Here is a 21,210-nt window from a genome sequence, read left to right as displayed (position 1 = left end):
GAAACCTGCATGTGTGTAATTTCAACGAAATTCTGCCACATGTGTATTCCACCAACCCGCATTGGAGCAGCGTGGTGGAATATGCTCCATACCTTCTCCTCAACGGGAGAGGAGGCCTTAGCCCAGCAGTGGGAAATTTACAGGCTGATTATGTATGTTATTATGCACATCAACGGTCATCTTCACAGCTCGTGTTGTCCTCCCTGTTTAACCAAATTTTGTCAGAACCTGTGAGCTGTATTCTTGATTGGAATAGGACTTATAGAAGGTTTTAGAAAGATTTTGTTGGTATACCTGACGCTCCTACTTCCACCGCATCAAATTTAACCACATAGATATTTTTGGTTAGCTCACTTGTTAGATCGTAATATTATTTTTATTCAAGAAAAATGAGTAAGTATTTTTTTTATTATGTTGGTGGTTATCGTCAGTCAATTTAAATGTTTTCGTAATAAGCCATTCATAATAAGATTATTATGATAAAATGTTTGCAGATGAGTACACCCTTTCACGAGCGATGACTCTGATGGTGCGGCGAACTGAGTCAGACTCAGACTCCAGCGGGTCGCCGTGCGCGGAGTGTAACTCCAGCGTTTCATACAGGATGCCGTTGGCTCCTGCGAAAGGTGGGGTTCTATCTAATTCCATGTACAACTGTATACAGATACTTTTGAAGATAAGTAATTATATTAAAACGATATATTATTCAAATCGGGTTTTACAAGCACATTTAAATCGTCATTAAACAAAATGTAAATTATACCGAAAATAAATGCTTTTCTACTAATTGAATACTTCTATAAAAAAATGCATTATATAAAATATCGTGAATAAACCTAATGATTAGTATTAGTATAATCTAATATTGACCTGATGTGCTACCGTTGAAAGATTTCATAAGTCTTAATATATTTTGGTTTTTAAATTTTCATATGATTTTTTTGTGATAATTATTATATAATTGTCTGTAATCAGCAGCGGAAGAGGTGTTCCGCGCTGTGACGGACTCCAGCGCAGAGTCGTGCGGCGGCTCGGGCCCCCGCGACAAGGCGCGGCGGCGCCCGCGCCGACACCACACGCCCAACACCACCAGGTAACGGTAAACGAACCTACGTGATACTTACTTTACGTTTATAATACTTATGATACTAGAACTATGTGACTTCATTTACATAATATGTATCGTGTCTTAATTTCTAAGACACTTTTAAGGGGTTAATTGAGTGTCGTTGAAGTTTGAAAGGCAGAACGTACCTTCTCTACGTAAGCCCATCTGGGTAGGTACCACTCATAATGTTTTCGTCAATCAGTCAAGCCATCAATCAGACGCACCTAGTGCGGGTGTGAGTGAGTCAAGGGACATAGCATCTTAATTCCCAATGTTGATCGCGCATTCGTGACATGGAAAATGATTTACATTTCTTACAGCAACAATTTCTATAGTCGGTGGTGACCACTTATCATCAGGCAATCCAATCTATATGACATAAACAAAACCTTAAGATCCAATATTCAAAAACATTTATTAGTACCACTGACTTTACAATTACGAAAGTAAGATTTCCAAATTTCAATTATACATCATCTGTACTTAATGTACAGATCCAGCGCTGATATACGATCAATCAGTACTTTTCATACTAAAAAGATATTACTATCGTAATCTTAACAATACTAAAAAATATATTACAGCTTACATTAACTACAGCTAATGCCATCTATTGAATTTTTCATGCACTACGATCAAACCCCTTTAAAATTGCTTAAGGTTTTACTCCAACAGATGTCGTAACGAGCTCACTTCTATTTAGACCGTTGAACCAAGTTCGAAGTCATTCTAATCTTCATGAGATGTCACTTTTCACTCATTTGTTCTTTATTTCAGATATCAACAACGGCAAGAACAGGAACGGAGAGATTTTACTATCCACGTATAAATACGTAGACAATAAAGACTGCTGGAAGCAAATACAAGAATACTATTATTACTAAAAAAATTGTTGACTAGGTAATAATAAAATTAGATTCTAGAATAATCGTTCTTTATGAACAATTGTGAATATTTCTAGGCGTTTTGTATTTGACTCGAATTAATTGCGGCCTATTTGGATATTATTAGGTAACTATTTTCAGATCTGAAAAAAATGAATTCGAAATTATTGACGAAAAGAATTATAATGTATTTTTTTGATATAGATAACTTTGTTACGACTATACGACGCTGGTTAGTCAGTAAGTTAGTTTGAATAGGTAGGGAACATTTCGGCGTAAGTTAGCACAAAAATATTGATAGACAATATTTTTTAAATCATTCGAAATTTAAATTTTAATCATATTATCGTTAGATAAATAATAAATAACTATAACGAAAAAGGACAAAGATATTCGGCTTAGAAACGGTACAATTCGTAAACAAAATATTATTGTTTTTATAAATATTAAGAAGTTATTATATTTGTTATTGAATATTTTATTTCGTAAAAAAATATATTAGATATTCCTTTGAAAGTGGCAAAACGATGCTAATTTAAATAATAACAAATAACGCTAGAACGAAACCGATATCTACTATTTCTTTTGTAAAAGCTTTAAATAACAATATTAATGAATAAATAATGCTGATTTAGTTTATATATAATTTGCTGCTAAGTTACGCCATCTATGATACAAAATATAAACTTTGTGGATTTTAATACGCCATATTGTATTTCGGTCAAAATTAGACTTGAAATTATTCAACGTACAAATACAAGATACAGAACGTAGTACAATTTATAAAGCGTTCAAATAATAAATGACAGAAAACCAAGTCTGATTTTGACGTTAGCTGTGTTTTGTGAGTAACTTTTGACACATAATCTAAACTGCCAATTTATAAAACATCATTTCTTACATTTTATATATATAACGCTGCCATATTAAATGTTATGTAAAGATCGTCACTGCCTATGTGAATGTCTAAGTTTCTGTAAATAACAAACTTTGGAATGATAATTATTACAATACCAATTATACTTCGAAGTTTTATTTGATATTTTTTTAATCCTTAGAATTTTACCCAATGTCCATCTTGACAGTTAACATCCCTATAATCAAATTATCTTTAAGAAACTTTGAAAATATTTAGAAAGGTTATTTTAGTGTATCGGTCTTGTAGCCCGTTTTATTAATTTTCATTTGAGGTTTTTTTTTTATTTTGTCGACTGCTAATATTTATGCATCCTTGACAGCAAGCTGCTCATGTTATCTTCATCCTTTGCAAACAGATCGTGTGGATTATATTATATTGAGAGCACTTTGGGGACGCATCATATATACATAATTATGATAATTTTTTTTTGACAAATTTTATAAATTTTGAATTACTACTGATTGATGACGCCAAACTATACTTCACTTAAAGTTCAAGTGTAAAAATAACATTTTAAAGTACCTTGACAAGGTTTATAAGAACAACCAGTCGTTTCCTTCTTTAGTTATATATTTTATGTAGATATTCTTTGATTTTTCTTTATTTCTAACTACAAAAATGATGACTTTTCGACGATGAAAATATTCCATGGATATCAGTGTATCGGAAACCGAAGATACATACACTACAATGCAATTTGATATTCTATAATTTCATTAAAAATATCCTTTTATTTGAAAAACACCTAATATTAAATATGCAGATGAAGAGATACATAGAAGAACATCCATTTGCGAAACAAAATGTTACCGATTGAGACAGGCGGAGTCGATCAAATTCAAGCTTTGGGTGAATTAAACAAAATAAAAGAGACTTGAGTACACCTGTTAAAAGAGAAAGGTAGTGAATATAAAAACGTTCTTCGTTCCGTATCCATTAAAATCGTTCGCAGTCGTTCACAATATTCTGACGTCATAACAAGAGACGCGCGTGTGCCCTGCTCTGCACAGGACTAATTGGACGACCACGGTCTCCACTTGATTCAATTACGACAGCCAGACGACACTGATGACTTAGGCTTATTACACTACGCAGAAAGCTAAGCTACGCGATGCCTAACACATACTTAATACGTTTATAAATAACATGTCTGTAACTAGTAGGGAAATACATATACTATTGAAGAATATTGCGATAATTTTCTTTGCTATTGGTTATTGTAAAGGATGTTTACTGCTGTAGAAATCGTAGAGGAGTGGATCTTGTTATTTTATTCTGGCAAAGTTTTAAATAAATCTCAATAAAAATTAAATGACGTATGTAGTCATGAAGTTCTAGCGAAAGCAGTTGACATTTGAGAAAACGTAGATATTAAATAATGCTTATCATTAACAAATATAACATTAATAATAAATTCATTTTACATATGAATATATGAAAAATATACTGTGAAGAACCTATAAATTATAAAACACGTCAATCGTAACGCAGGCCACCTTTTGTTTACCTTGCTTTTTAATTTTGTCATATAATAAGAGTTCGCAGCATTCATTTAAGTTCAACCATAATGACAAACTTTTTCCATAATCACTGAGGATCCAATTTTCACACAAGTTAATCCAATTCAGAATTCCCATTGTTCAGTGTTTTAAGTAGCTTAATGTCTTTAAGTAGGTTCGTACGGTAATTTACGAGCTCCTTTATTTTTCCAATTCGACGTTAATTGATGAGTATCATCACCAATGCTGCGAGTTTTAATTTTTTTAAGTATTCAATTTTGGAATCACACATCAAATATCGAACTTCGAACGAGCCAGTGTGAGTACTTGAAATAGTAGGAAATGTATGTCTTTTTTGTATTTGAGTTATATGTATATTGAATAAAATTGTAAACAAAACTCTTCCCTAACATCGCCACTTTAAAACAATTTGTTTTTCTTGCTTATTTTCACGGCAAGAAAATTTAATTGTAATTCTATCTGCATATGGGATTTCAAAAATATCTGACATCATAAATATACATTTATTTACAAACACAAACATAAAACATGATAATTTATGATTATTATATTTTCATAGTCATCGACTCTAGTCTGGTATAAAAAAATTCTCAAAATTCTTCAAAAAAGAGTATATCTACTTATAATCAAAAAGCTTGGAAGTAATTAGAACAATATTATATAAATTCACAATAACGTTGATTATTTTCATTGGAATAGTGACAAGCATTGCCGAAACACAAGAAGTAAATAAAACCTTATTCTCTCATTGTTAAGTCAATTCATGCATCTTTAGGCAAGGAGCTTGCTTCTATAAGAAAACCTCGCAAAAATTGTTTGCTTTCTCGATTAAAATAAATCGGTAAGGCGGGAAAAATCGTAGAGATTTCATGGATTTCCTTTTGAAACTTTCCGAATAATGTTCCAATGTGGATTGATGGTAACGAATGAAAATCTAAAAACTCAATAGTTGTTAAGCATTTATGAAATCAATTTTTATAGTTTCAATTTGATTTAAAGACTGGTTCAAATCGCTTTCAATTTAGCAGTAGATCGATTGAAATAGTCTCCTGTAAACACGGTTTAACTCGGTGCTCAGTTTGTGACCCTCGTAAATACTTGTAAGAATAAAATGAAATGACCAATTCATATTTTGAATTGAAAATTAGCCCCTACTACGCATACCCTTGAAGAAATTCACATTTGATTTTATTGTGAAAGAAATTGTTTTTAATTGTGCATTTTTTTTTGCGAGACTGTGTTTAAAGTGGTGGTATCTTATGGAATTGTCGATTTTACCAAGAAAAAATGGCAAAACACTGATTATTTACTCTTTTCAGACAGTTCATTAATAACACTTTGGACTAGTGGCTAAATATAACAGCCCAGAGTTTGGATGTTGGATGTGTGTACTTCCGAGTCTCAGAAAACAAGTAATGCCGCATCGGATTAGGAGACTGAGGGAACAGAGAGTTCACCTGTTTTTGCAAGCACTCGTGCATTTGTCCTCTATGTGTTGTGTGTGTTGGCTGGTTAGAATATTATATTAACATTATATTATAATATTAATTACGTCGCAGTTTAACAAAGAAGTTGGGTTGTAATTGCAATTTAACTCTCATCTATTTCTAAAGTTTCAATTCAATCAATATTATTTTATAAAAAATAAGCATAGTATGATTCGAGGAGTGTGTTCTCAATGAGAACCAATGGTAACGATTATCGGAAGTACTATAACTCACGAGTCGTAGTGAAGCGAAGTGCGAGTCGTTGGACATCGAGTGACGGCGTTATGCAACGAGGTCAACGCAATAAACCCCTCGGGTCCTTTGATTACGAGTAGATCGCTTAGATTTTATCGATTACGACGTAAAATAATTAAATGAGGTCAATAGAATTTAAGAGATATTTTGTCAATTTTACTTTGTGATAAGGCTTCTTGCAAACCTTCCGGGTAGGTGGGTGGCACCTACCCGCTCATCCTATATTATCTTACGTCACGTGACGTCAAACAGCAATACTTTATAATATCCTTTTGTTTCGGCTGGAAGTGTGAGTGAGCCAGTGTAACGTTAATAGACGTAAGGTACAAAACATCGTCTATATGCGGTAACCCCTGAAATGTTATTAAGAAATACCTACTATTAAGATTTTATTGTATTCGTATATTTATTACATCATCTACCTGATTCTTTCATAGCAAAGTAGCTTTGAGACTACCTCGTTGTAAAAAAGTTTTCTATGTGAATAGATGCTTTTGTAATTCTATTATGTGTGTTAGTGTGTGTGTGTGTTGTACAGAAGAAAGCAGTATCTACTCATCTACTCTGACTTGTTACAAAGTCAATCTTAAGGAATTTTAGAAGTTATCTGTTAATATCACTTTAAATAATATCAATATTTGCAACTGTCACATTCGATTGGAATCATGGATGTTTTCAAATAAAACAAGTCTGGACAAGAATCAAAATTGTCACGTAATTTGTATTAAATCAGTTTATGTTAAGCTTCGAATGTTCGAAATTAGTCAAATATATGTCTGCTAAATTTATATCCACAGACTGCAATAACGTGGTAATAGCGCCAAGCGTTCTCCTGAAAGGAGCGATGAAAATTAATGTCTGCCAATTAAATGTTACCCTGGGTCGTTGATAGTTTCAAACAAGCTGGTTTAGGTGGGCAACGCAACCACGAACCTATATTGCAGATATCCATGTTTGGTGGTAGTCGCTTTCCATCAGATGAGTAAGCAGCTCGTTTGCTACCGATTTCGTAAAAATAGTCAAATCAATTCAATTTTATTCAAGTAAACTTCACAATGAATTTTGAATCTTGAAATTTTTGAATCGTTGATATTTAAAAATTTAAATACCACCACCGTTTCGGAAAGCAGCCTCCAGCGAGAAGAAACGACAAGAAACTCGCATTGTTGCTCTTTTCAAATAAACAGGTTTACAATGCTGTTTTTTACAATAATAAATAATTAGTGACCTATGATGGAAGCCGAGCCTAAATCCAGGCATTTTTTTCTAAAAAAGTATTATTTTATGAATAATAAGATTCATTTATTAAATTTAGTAAACGGTAAATTGGTTATATTTCTCGGTATCTTATTATATATGCTATACCATTGCCCAAAAACGTTCTCTGTACCGTATGCAATCGGAAAGTAGGGGTTACAAGTTTATTCCTTCAAGACATCCAATATAATGATTAAAATATATAGACTCAAAACCTTTGTTTACTGGAATTAGTTAAATTAAAATTAAATTTTCATTTCAGTAATATTATCAACATACCATTAAATAGAAACAAGATATTAAATTATACAAAGGATATAATTATAACCAGATTTATATGTTTCGAATAGAGGCTATTCGAAATAGTGAGGATTGAGAGAAAATGTCGTACAAAAATCTGCCATCCATTCCACCAACACGCTTTGGAACAGCGTGCTGGAACAAGTTCCATGCTTTCTTTTTAAAAAGAAGAGCTTATCTGCCACAAAATCAAAGGCTATTAATTTACATTACACTTAATAAAAACGCAAACATTGTTAACATTTCCACTGGTAGGTCGCCTTATCTTATTACAGACACTAATATCGAGCGATGTGGGTACAAGCTCAGCCACAACTATGCTCAACGCCTAGTTCAAAAGTTGGCCGCTCTAAAACAAATGCCAAGGTCTTACAAACCCGTGCCAAAGGTGCGGTATCTCTGTAACGATACGTGCTCGGGCTAATTCGAATGAAGAAGCTTATTTGTTTTACGAAATTTTATTAAATGAAAATATTCTCGTATGTTTTTATTTAAGGCGAGTTTTTTTAGTAAGTTTTTGTGGAAAATTAATTTATGAAGCATGAAAAGCATTTTACTTAACTAATACTGTTTACCTATTGAAATTGTTTTTTTTCTTTTCTTTATTTTCACGATAAAATTATATAATGTAGTGTCGAATACGTGGACCTTAGATGTATGGTTTTTTATGGCATTGGTTGGCGGACTCGCATATGGGCCACCTGATGGTAGGTGGTCAACACCGCCCATAGACAAAGGCGCTGTAAGAAATATTAACCATTCCTTACATCACCCATGCGCCACCAACCTTGGGAACTAAGATGTTATGTCCCACTTTCTTTATTTTGTATTACAATGTCGATCTTTCAACAGGCAAGTCTTATTGATTATAAGTAAATCCGATTCGGGTTATTTCAAATGTTTTATATAAACTACAAAACTATTTATGGTCAGTGCCAATGTCAACGTTTTTTTCGTATTTTTTTTTATGTTCCTAAATAAAACATAGTAAGTAGTACTTTCTTAAGACTGGGCTTTGATTTGAGAAGTAAATTACAAAAACTAGCCTATGTTTAGAAGGAGTTACTTTCGTATTTATAATATTAGTGTATATTTTATTATAGACGTCAGTTACATCGGTGTCGGTGTTAACACGGGCACAAGGGACATTACATCTCAGTTCCTAAGGTTGATGGAGCGTTGGTTATGTAAGAATTGGTCGACACGGGGCCCCATTGTCTATGTCTTACCATCGGGTAGTCTATTTGACCGCATACCTACAAATGCCATTATAAAACCCAACACGAGGGCATGTAAATCTGTTTTGATAAGAATTCCGACACCAAAAGCAACTAAACAGTTATTTTAGATATTTCTATTCAATATTTGGTTTTCATTTAAGTGTCCAGACAGGAATAATTCAATTTTTATCCTTTTATTATTATTATTATTTATTTTATTCAGACATATTTGTAGTTCACTAATGGCATAATAGTTATCACTACCGAAATCTTTAAATAACTTAAAATATATTCTATGCAATTTCAAAAATATACCAAAGTGATAGTCTTTATTTCTTGAACGCAGTTTTCAAATGACAACCAATATTTTACACTTCGGAGTCAAGTTAAAAGTGTCCCTGAGGGTGACATTAAATGCAGTCCAATATTTCACCCTCTAAAGTTAGCACAAATGGATGCTATTCGGAGCGTATACCACATTATGCGAACGAATATAAAATGTACCTGTTTTAATAGTTATAAAGTACATTAAGGTTCATCTTTAAAGTACCATAGTATACTATAAATAGCCTGAAAGTAATCAAAGCAGTCTGTAAGCCAGACATTTCTTTTATCTTGGCATATTAAAGCAACATCATTTAAATGTAAGCATACGTTATTTTGATTCCCTCCACGCTCGCCGCAAGTGTCCTTACCAACTTCCAACTTCAAAAGCCCGCCGTACTTCTTAGCAAAATTATATTTCAAAATCGCCCAACAATATAATCGCCTTAACGTCTTATTAATAGGAATCAAAATGGCTCAACGCTTAATTTAAGAATGGAATAAGTTACTTTGCGATTTGTACGCATGCGTTGAGGTTTGGTCGGCCATTTTCAGGAAAACTCACACAGATGTACAATTCGACGTCAGGTATTTCCATACCCACACATAAAAACAGTATCAAATTCTTAGGAAGGTTGTGAACTCTCGGTGTGTGGGTGTTTGTGCTTACAGCGGTTTTCCGTGTGGTGGTGGGATGCTGAGTAAAGCCTTCTTCATATTGAGGTGTTTGATGAAGTTTGTTTGGGTTTTGTTTGAGGATTAAATTTATTGGTAGGATAACAGGCAAAGGTGAGGCACCGAAAGACATTGTTTTGGGTACGAATAGCAATATAAATATAGAATAATTGTACAATTGTCTTGGTGTATATAATGTATAATTTTTTTCATTTATGTTAAAATATATTTGACAATGATTAAAAAGATATCAAACCTAATAACTATTACATAACATGGTTTCAAGGGATATATTTACTAAGTCTATTTATGTATTTATAGGAGAAACCAAAATACAAAATCATAAACAAATTTGGTATTAAAAAAAAATTCAATTTATAAGCAAATAAAAAAAAATACGACTGCGACGACTACGATTACGACTACATATTGCTTAACGTATACGTTTTATAACCCATTTATAATTATTACATTAAAAACGATGTTCGTAGTTAGGTCGACCCGCGTTAACACGATAAATTGTTTACAATAAAATTTCAAACGTCAACAAATTCGGTCCCTCTAAATTGCCGCTGAAAGGCCGATGTTAAAACATTTATACAATTTATTCAGACTCTGAACGAGCCCCTACCGGTGACCTGACCTGCTTGAGAACCGCACAGATTTCAGTCAGCCTCGCGACGCGACTGCCGCCGGACGTCCCGTGGCGCGCACCCTCATTCATCCCTCTCATTCAAATAAGAATTAGCGTTAGTGTGAAAGAAACAGTGGAAAAACTAGGTACGTAATAATTGTTAACCCGTGAATTGCAGGTTAAAGTCTCTCGAAGTGTTCAGTTGATTAATAAGCCGGCGAAGGATTCTGAAACACAGAGGGTAAGAGGTTACGTCGCTAACTGTCAGCTGATTATTCGTGCTACTGATCTGACCAAAACAAATAGAGTTCGTTAATAGTTTTAAGACTTTACTAAGCTTTGTGATTAGTCTGTCGATCATATTTTCTGCTAAAGATATTCATAAAAAGTTCTGAAACTTTACTTGAGCATTTTTTTTAAAATATCGCGTTATTTACATTATCGTGTTGTTTAATGCTGTTAATTATGCGGGGATTTGAAACATTTTATAAGTCCGCTTAGATATATTTTTACCTTTTCGGAACCATTGTTCTTGAATGGTTGGAATAATTTATAATAAGGTCTCGCCACTTCCAACCCCTGACCATAGTACTTAATGCGAGTCCCTTGTTATTTCTCCCTCTCTTCCGAGAGCATGTCAAGCTCCAAAGTACATGAACCCTTGTTCTCGTACAACACAGATCCAGCTTATACATTTTTAAAGTTATACTTTAGTTACTATATATTAGAACATTTTAAATTCCTGTGAATTACAGAATCAATATGTATAAAAGATATACATATTTATTTAGTTTATGTTTAACTTGAAAATTCCACATTACTTATATTGGTTTGAATATTTTGTATTTTTATAAAATCTCGTTGTAAGCAGTGACAAGATTTTAGCTAAAAATTATTTTTTTAATATTATCAATAGAGGTTCTATAAGAAATAGAGTATGTATGAATATTCCTTTGTTTTAATATAAAAGAATAATAGATCGGATTAATTGAAAATACATTGTTTAAGGCAAGATTTTGTACCCATTAATAACATATAAATTTAACAAAGTCTTAATAGTCTGTGATTTGTTTAACTTCCATTTTAGCAAATAATATTCCCAAATGTCAGTTAAGGATATGTGCATGTGTGTGTGTATCTTCCAGCTCCCATATGTGGAGCACAATATTAAATGTCGAAACTCACTCCAGTCAATTTGTTTTCATTTTCATTTCATCGACTCTTGACATCGAATTTTTCGTCGTTAAATTTTTGCAACGGTTACATTGGGTTTCGGTAGGATAATCTTCTGCCAGTAAAATACCTCTTTGCCATATTCATAAGGGCATTTGATGTAAATTTCACAGTTTGAACTGACCATATATTATGATATATACGGACACCTGTTTTTCAAAATTTTTGGCGTAATTTCACATGCACATATTTATATATATTACTACTCAGCTGCCTCGTTGGTTCATTGGCCACATGTAAGACCGAAGATCTAGAGGTCCTGGGATCAAGTCCCATGTCAGACTGGTAAAAAGTTGTTGTGTTTTCCTGTCGAAACATTATCAGTAGCGGCCCAGAGTAGAACTTGGATATGTGTACACGCCCATGCCTCGTAAAGCACGTCAAACCGTTGGTCCTGGGTTAATGAGTGACGGAATAGAGGTCCGACGTAGTTGGCTCGGTTTTTTTTTTTTTTTTATTTATTTGAGAAGCCAACATGATATACAAAGTATCTAATTCTTTATATACATCAAGTCTTAAAAATATTACCATGTACATCACTCTTACAGGCTAACTCATGATGTAAGACAAAAAAAAAAAGAAAGAGACAAAAAATACTACTGTGCTTATTAAATATAATAAATTATAAAAACAAAAGTAAAGAATAAAAAAAAACTAATTGAAATTTTAAAATAAACGTATAAGAAAAAATAACATTGTACAAAAAAAAAAAAAATATATATAAATAACTCTTATAGCAAATATAAAAGTGACATGAAAATAGGTTAATTCCAAGGCGACGAAACTTAATTCAGCGTCTCAGTGAGGCGACTAAATTAGGAAGTAAATATTAATTTACAAAATTTATAGTCTATCCAACATTAATAAGGACAACGAACAAAGGTATTTACTTGGTGATGGGACTTTATATTAGCCCATCTGGGTTGATATCACCCACTCATTATATATTCCACTGCCAAGCAGCAATAGGTGAGCCAGTGTAACTACAGGTACGAGGGACAAAAAAAACCTCAATGTTGGTAACGCATTGGTTATGTAAGTAATGTTTAAAATTTCATGCAGCGCCAATGTGTCCGGCCGGTGGTGACCATTTACTATCAGTAAATAAGTATAGTTGTGCCGTTCTAGATGGACCTCTGCCTTAAAAAAATATCCATCAAAGTAGAATATAATAATACTAAAAAGAAAAATCCGTATTTGTAAATAAAACACATGTGAGATGTTTGTTTCCTTTTTGGGATTGACAAATTGAATAAAGTTCTTGCGTTGCTTTGTAAGCAAAGTTTTTATTTCGTTAGTTATAAGAGCCACCAAGCTTGTCTATTACATTATGAGAAACGGTACCTCAGTGGTTAGAATGCATCCGACTTAACCGATACTTACAGGTTCATAGACAGCCAAGCATTCTATATGTTTAAATTTTGTTTGTAATTAATCTCAAGCTCGGCGATGAAGGAAAACTTCGTGCTTCAGATGAAAATTTATCTCATGTGAACTCTGTGGTGGAATACATTTCAAGACTTCTTCAATAGTGAAGGAGGTTTCACCATTATTTATAAATTTTTACTACGTAAATTGCGAACAAAAAAGAAACGTTCCCTTCGAAACAGATAACTGTAGTAATATGATTATGAATTTGTTAGTTAAAATCTAAAATAGAATCTATGTATATGTATTTTGATCTCTATTATCCAACAAAGTTATTGGGCATATTCCTCGTTTGACTTGTCTAAACTAATTAATAAATAAACATTAACAAATGGAGTTATATACCTACGAAATATTTTCTTGTCATGCTAACTTTCTTTTTTAAATAAATTACACCCGTGTGGGGTTCGCTAGTTATTTATATATTGTATTGTAATGTAAATAACGAGCCGAGGTGGCCCAGTGGTTAGAACACGTGCATCTTAACCGATGATTTCGGATTACAACCCAGGCAAGCACCACTGATTTTTTATTTGCTTAATTTGTGTTTATAATTCATCTCGTGCTCGGCTCGGTGAAGGAAAACATCGTGAGGAAACCTGCATTTGTCTAATTTCAACGAAATTCTGCCACATGTGTATTCCACCAACCCGCATTGGTGGAGCGTGGTGGAATATGCTCCAAACCTTCTCCTCAAAGGGAGAGAAGGCCTTAGCCCAGCAGTGGGAAATTTACAGGCTGCTAATTGTAATAACACTATATTTTAAAGTACATTTAAAATATAGTGTTGTTACAAGTGATCTAACTTGATAAAAACATTTTTATATTCATCGTAAATACCCACATAATGTGTTTTCCTTTAACCCGAGCTGTCAGGGCCGCTGTCAAAAAAGCGAGAAGCGTGGAAACGCCCGATAGCATCACATATAATGCGCGTTCTGCCGCCGCTGTCACCTTATCAGATTGGACACGAAAAAATACAACAGAACGTTGTAAACGATCAACTTTTACATAAAACAACGATTAACGTGGACATCGCTGACGTTAAATAGATATATACAGATATATACACATGAAAGATTGTAAGAATTACATTTTTTTTAAATTAACTTTGTTAATATTTGTAGTTAACAAATTTATTCTGATTCCACATTGAATCAGAATAAATTTTTGTACTGTAATTTTAATTATTAAAAATGAATCCTAGAAGACATAGTAATAGATACGTCACTATAATGCTGAGCATGCTCCATCAGTCTTTTGTTTTATAAAATTCAATCAATAATTGCTTTACACCCAACAACGCCATCTCCAAAGCAAATCTACAATTTCAAAAATATATAAATTAAGATAGAACTATTTTATTTATTTTATGGTGACTTAAATTTTAAAGGAAAATTTCATCACCAAAAAAAAACAAAATTTACTTTTTATAGAATACGTTAACACAGGTTAAGGAAATGTAGATCCTTCTGAGAAGAATAGACTTATTTTTAAACATCGTAGATTTTATATCTTCAGCTTACTTACTTTCAATTAAAAAAAAAATCTTTTATTTCTAAATAAGAAGAAGAAACATATCCAATATCCATAAAGTAAAAAAAACGAAGTACTCATAAAGTAGAGATATTTTAAAATATTTACGGAAGCCCAAGAGGTTCAGAACGAAATTTGATCGATTACTTTTATATTTTATAGGCCTCACCTGCTAAGATAAGATAATGTGACCTTTGTATGTCATAAATATCTCCCAATATGTAATAAAACATTATACTTTTAAGACACCTAAAAACATATAGTATAAACATATAGACAACTAAAATACCTATATAATATTAAAAAATATAATGTATTGGAGAGGAGTGATTCATTATTGCCCAGATTATAAGAATTGCTATTCAAAGGGGAAATAGTACCACCTACCAAGCCATCATACCATCCTCCTACCATTCCTCGCGTTCATTTGTACAGTAACTAAATATTTCAAATTATTATTTTATTATAATTAATGCATTCTTGTAAATAATTAGTATATAAATGCATGTACATTTTTTTAACTAAAAATATTAGGAATATTTATTCGGAAAGAATTAATGTTGTACTGTATAAATACAAAAACCACCTGCGTGATTCGGCGAGTGTAAAATTAAACAGTTTATTTCGAATTTGCATAATAATTTATTCAAACAAATAAAATAAATAGAATCGTACGTTCGAATCAAATTATGTCGTTCAGAATTTTTACGTCTGAAAATCAGGAATTATTGGATAGAAACTCATGGTGAAAAGAGATGATACTCGGCTAATGGAGGACCTTAATTAGATTTGTCAAAGCTTCATGAATAGCTCCCTTTATTATCTCTCGTTAAGTTTATGCATAATTGATTTGAAGGTACGCTGAGTCCGGAGCATGGTGATAAATATTTCAAAGAATTTTATATCATATCTCCTGGATCTTACGCTTCAAATTAGATTCAGATGAACTAAGTAACTGCTATTTCGAAACGAAAAGAAATTAATTTTCTTTCTTTTGCTTCGTATACATTTTTCGTGTTTTGCATTTAGCCGACCTATATATTCACTTTAATATCTTTATTAAATATAGTACTACTATACTTCTCTTAATCAAACTATCAAATACCAACCCCTTAATCAGAGAATGATAACTCTGACCTGAGAAGAACCAATGAAATTATTGTAATTACAAATATCCTGATTGTTAATAATTACAAACTAATTTCGTTTGAATTTATAATAACAGAAATACATTTTCTAATCTTTACTTAAAATGGGCGTTCCACAAGGATCTATTTTAAGATCGTTTCTATTTTTGGTTTACATAAATGATTGGTCTTTTTAGGTTAACGGTCAAATGTGATATTTTATTCTTCCTAATTACAATTTATGACTATTTCAAAACGTCAGAAAAAACTAATTAATATGATAATAAAAGCATTGATGCCGAATTGGTTTACAACGTATAATTTGGTTTTATGCCCAAATAAAAAAGGTGGTGTGTTTGTCTGTGTCATTTGACATATTTTTTGTTGATATGTGGCAGCAAATATGGTTCGAAATGTAACTGTCACTGATACTCAAATTATTTATTTTGAATTTTATGTTTTATTATGAGTTTTTTTTTCTTATTATGCTTTTCAAACGTTTCAAAAAGGAAAAAACAAATATTCATACTTCGATCATCATCTGTATGGACTATTTATAAGCTGGAAGTTGGAGCCATAGGATATTTTAATAATGTAGTATATGGTATAACACACAATAATATTGACGATTTTGATAGAAACTGTGACAAACGTTATACAAATACGAGAAGTTAAGATAAACTTATAACACCAAGTTTCCAACTTCAAAGTCAATACATCCTTACCGAGTAAGGCGTATTCCGTTCTACAAATCCCGCCAATATCTTTTGATTTACCAAATAATACGAACTCAAAACATTTATAAATCTTATGCTTATAGTTACAGTTTGCGTTACAATTTAAAGGATGGCAATAATTAATTTCATACGATATTATTAACAATAATTTAATCTAAAAAACGTAATCAATTAAGTTTAAAATTACAGTTTTTTTATGATGTTGGTGGTAGACGGGAGCAAATTGGCATACTGATGGTAAGAGGTCCCTACCGCCCATAGACAATGGCGCTGGCGCTGAAAGAATAAAAAAAATCCCTTTACACAACAATACTAAGTACTGCTGTTTGACGGACTTGTACCAAGTAAAAGTACAAAATTTACATTGATATGGTTATGGAAAATAACGAACAAATGAATACTCTATATGAATAACAAAAATAACAATGCGACTACCCTCTAAATGTTAAGAGAATGAACTATTATGATATCTGTATTGGTTATAGAAATATTTTTATATTTATATAATTAAAACATAGTAAAACTTTGATGCGAATAGAATCGGCACTGAGAGCTTGTAAAAATAAAAAAAAAATATTTTTTATTGCGCGCCGTTGATCTTGATTGCGTCCGTTGTTAGCGAGCTGCACTCGAAAACTAAAATTTTGGACGCAAATTGAATGGTCTGACAGTTATGTGAAGTTTGGGAAATAAATTTGTCCTTTAAATTTTAATGAAAAAAAATCAAGGATTACCAATGAAGTGTAAGAGAAGTCAGCGTTTTATTGTCATAAATTGTATTGAGTTCTCTCGTTCTTAAATCTTGGTTCAGCAAAAAAAAATATGTAAGTTCCTTCTGCTGGATATATCATCACCGTTTAAGGAGAGAGTTTGGAACTCATTACTCGTACTAAATTTACTAAATAGGTATAGACAGGTAGATAACAAAATATAGTATTAGTAGATTTACAGTAGATTGATAAATTCTACATAGCAGACATCAACATCGCCAAAAGTGTGTGAAAAATTGAGTTCCAAGATTCAACGCACTAATATAAATACGAACTTAAACGAAGCGCGTAATTCCTACTCTATGCGTTATATGTAACCGTTTTTATAGAAGATTTTGAATTAAGAATTGTATTATATTCTTACACGACTGCCCATAAAATGAGTGTAATGTTTCATAATCATATATATGAGTGTCTAAGGAACAGTAACATTCTGTAAATTTCCCACTGCTGGGCTAAGGCCTCCTCTCCTTTTGAGGAAAAGTTTTGGAACATATTCCACTACGCTACTCCAATGTGGGTTGGTGGATATAAATGTGACAGAATTTCGTTGAAATTAGACACATGCTGGTTTCGTGACGATGTTTTCCTTCACCGCCGAGCACGAGATGAATTATAAACACAAATTAGGCACATGAAAATTCGGTGGTGCTTGCCTGGGTTTGAACCCGCAATCATCGGTTAAGATGAACGCGTTCTAACCACAAGGCCATATTGGCTCTATGAATTTATTTATTCTACGAATACTTTAAAATGTCTGAACAGATTTGAATGTACGGGCTTCGTCAGAATCCTTACTATATTTGTGATATTGATAATGTTATTTTATATATTGTGCGTATACAAAATTAGATAAGAATTAGTAATTGATACGAACCAATGAATGATATTTACATCTGCGACGTTGATAGAACATATCGTAACACGTTTTCGAGGGCTTAAATAGTTTCATTGGTTGACATTTTGTTTGATTTCAATTTTTCATGACGGGCGACGTGGTATTCGGTTTATTGAAAGTTTTACGACCGACTCGTATGTTCTAGGTAGGAATGGCAAATGGGCTACCTGATGGAAAGTAGCCACCATCGCTCATAGACAGAAATATAAACAATTTCTCATATCATACCAATGCACAAACAACCTTCCCATGGTTAAGATAAGTTTAAGCTGTTATGTCCCTTGTGGCCGCAGTTACACTGGCTTACTGACTCTACAAAAATATAGAAACACTAAGTACTTCTCTTCAGCGGTAGAATATCTAATAACAAACACAAAGCGCTACCACCAAGCAAGTTGTTCAACAATTAATCGAAAATATCTAAATTAATTGGATTTTTTTATGTCATAGTTTAGCGGTCGAGCATATGGGCCACCTGATGGTAAGTGGTCATCACCACCCATAAACAATGGCGCTGTAAGAAATATTAATCATTCCTTACAACGCCAATGTCGCACCAACCTCGGGAACTAAGATGTTAGGTCCCTTGTGCCTGTAGTTACACTGGCTCACTCACCCTTAAAACCGAAACACAACAATACTGAGTACTGCTGTTTGGCGGTAGAATATCTGATGAATGGGTGGTACCTACCCAGACGGGCTTGCATAAAGCTCTACAACCAAGATTTCTACTTCTCCTATTTTTTATAACACTACGATGTATAAGCCTGGCTTATGGCAGATTTAAATTTTCTTTGATGTAAAAGATATATATTGAATTAATAGATCGAACAACGACATTTTTGGTAGATTGACATTAAGGTAACATTTTGATCGATATTATTGTATTTCTCAAGAACACAACAAGATTATTATTTATTCAATAAATGTTACATATTATATACGAAGCCGAATTGATATGTAATACTTATCTGAACAATTTATAATTATTATTATTTAAAATCAAAATATGAATATGGAATAAAATAAACATAAACAAAGAGTTTTGTTAATAAAGTAAATATTTATTTCTTAATATAATCATAATAATATTAAGATAGATTTTTTTGTTTTGTTGATATGTAAATAAAACCGGGGGTATGCTGCTAGCATTCTTGCCACACTAGGAGGCAAAATGGCACAACATACGATTTTTCACATAAAAAAGCATACAATATAATATTTATAAATAAACCGACTCATTTCTAATACACATATGAATAAACGGAGTCTCCAGCTAGTAAGGATTTACAAAACCTAGCCCAAAAACCGAAACTACCTAAATCTGAAATACGAAACTCCGAGCTCCAAGTGGTTCATTTACATTCCGAAATTACATTCGCAGCGTCTCCCAGTTCACACTGCACGCTGACACGCGCCCCAGTCGCTACAGAATCGACTCATTGCCACTAATTACATGTTAGAATATTCTATATCTACTGCTGGATTTATTTAATACCTAAAATCTCAAGCAATAATGCAATCTCAAGTTACAACTCACATAGATAGTTTCTGTTACTAATGATAAAGAGATAATTGTCATTGTAATACATAACTGGATAAACTACTAAAACGCATATAAAACTACTACTAAACGATGCACTTAAAAAAACATTAATAAATTAAGTATATCATTCAAAACAGCATTACCTATATAGATGCCAAAGGGGCATGGAGCTAATACGTTCAGGATATATTATATATAAAATTGTATTTAACTAACATAATGTATGTCAAATGATGAAAAAGTGTTACTACTGCGATACTTACTGGTTCTACATTCCGAACCGGTGTTAGCTTTACTTCATATAGTTTTGTAAAATTACGATTGTAAAGAGCTTGTAAAGAGCTTGTAAAAGCCCACTTGAATAAAATGTATATTGAGGAGTTCGAAGCAGAAATTATTAAAAAAAAAAAAAAAAAAATATCTTACACTTTGTGAAATAATTACAAAATTATACAAAAATACAAATTACATAACTTTTATACCAAAAAAAAAACAATAATCGAGGAAACAAACAAAACTACTTTTAGCGACCGTTCTGTACCAGGCCAACGAGCAGAATGCCCCTTAGTACGGGCGCCCGCCGCCTTATAAAGATTTTTTTTTATATAGTAGAAAAGAGAATGAGTTTCCTAAATATATTTTGATTATGAGTTCAGTTTTCATTTAGGCTATCGAAGTGACATGAGTGAAATATCATGTTTATACATACATACATACATCCATACAGGTATGTTTATAAAATTCAATACAGTAAAGAACTCATATTAAATTCAATACATGAAATAAGGTAAATATGATGGTATATTAAAAGCCAATACAGCTCAGTGTCTACAACACGTTAAACGAAATCTTAACCGAAGATTACGATTTCATGATAGCCCGTGATAGTGGTAGTGTTGTTCTGTAAGAGTGTCGCATTCTTAGAATGGTCTACAGCTGTTGGTGATGTCAAAGTCAAAGTCAAAGTCAAAAATCTTTATTCAATATAGAAGTGTTTACACTTGCTTATTGATTGTCAAAAATCTACCACCGGTTCGGAATTTAGCACCTCGGACCTGAGAAGAACCGGCGAAAGAAACTCAGCGGGATATATATATATATATATTTTTTTTTTTTTTTTTTTTGCGCCATTTTGATTGATATTTTATAAATTTTATAATAATAAGTCGTATATCCCATTCACATCTGCGGGTAATTTCGATTTTATTTTTACAGAATACCTACCTCTAAACATTGGACCACGTCATAACGCGTAATACGTGGCAAACGCTTTATATTGTACGCATTTAAAGGAGCAGATACGACTTCTTTGCTCCACGGCGCCGTGTAATAAAATCAGCTAAACGTTCTAC

The 21,210-nt window shown here is 32.5% G+C and overlaps 2 protein-coding genes across 2 annotated transcripts in view; both read left to right on the top strand.

Moving 5' to 3' along the window:
* Positions 1-1,097, top strand: part of LOC113394119 (cell adhesion molecule Dscam2-like) — a 42,040-nt gene extending 40,943 nt beyond the window's left edge. The window contains exons 29-30 of the mRNA XM_064216641.1: positions 495-626; positions 976-1,097. Coding sequence (XP_064072711.1) covers positions 495-626; positions 976-1,097 — 254 coding nt within the window. The remainder of the gene's footprint in view (positions 1-494; positions 627-975) is intronic.
* A 9,515-nt stretch (positions 1,098-10,612) lies between these two features.
* The window catches only part of Dscam3 (Down syndrome cell adhesion molecule 3), a 200,392-nt gene continuing 189,794 nt past the window's right edge, over positions 10,613-21,210 (top strand). The window contains exon 1 of the mRNA XM_064216635.1: positions 10,613-10,729. The gene's annotated coding sequence lies outside the window, so the exon portion shown is untranslated. The remainder of the gene's footprint in view (positions 10,730-21,210) is intronic.

The sequence above is a fragment of the Vanessa tameamea genome, chromosome 2, assembly GCF_037043105.1.
Source record: "Vanessa tameamea isolate UH-Manoa-2023 chromosome 2, ilVanTame1 primary haplotype, whole genome shotgun sequence".
Taxonomy (NCBI): Eukaryota; Metazoa; Arthropoda; class Insecta; order Lepidoptera; family Nymphalidae; genus Vanessa; species Vanessa tameamea.
This window is presented reverse-complemented; position numbering and strand designations above follow the sequence as displayed.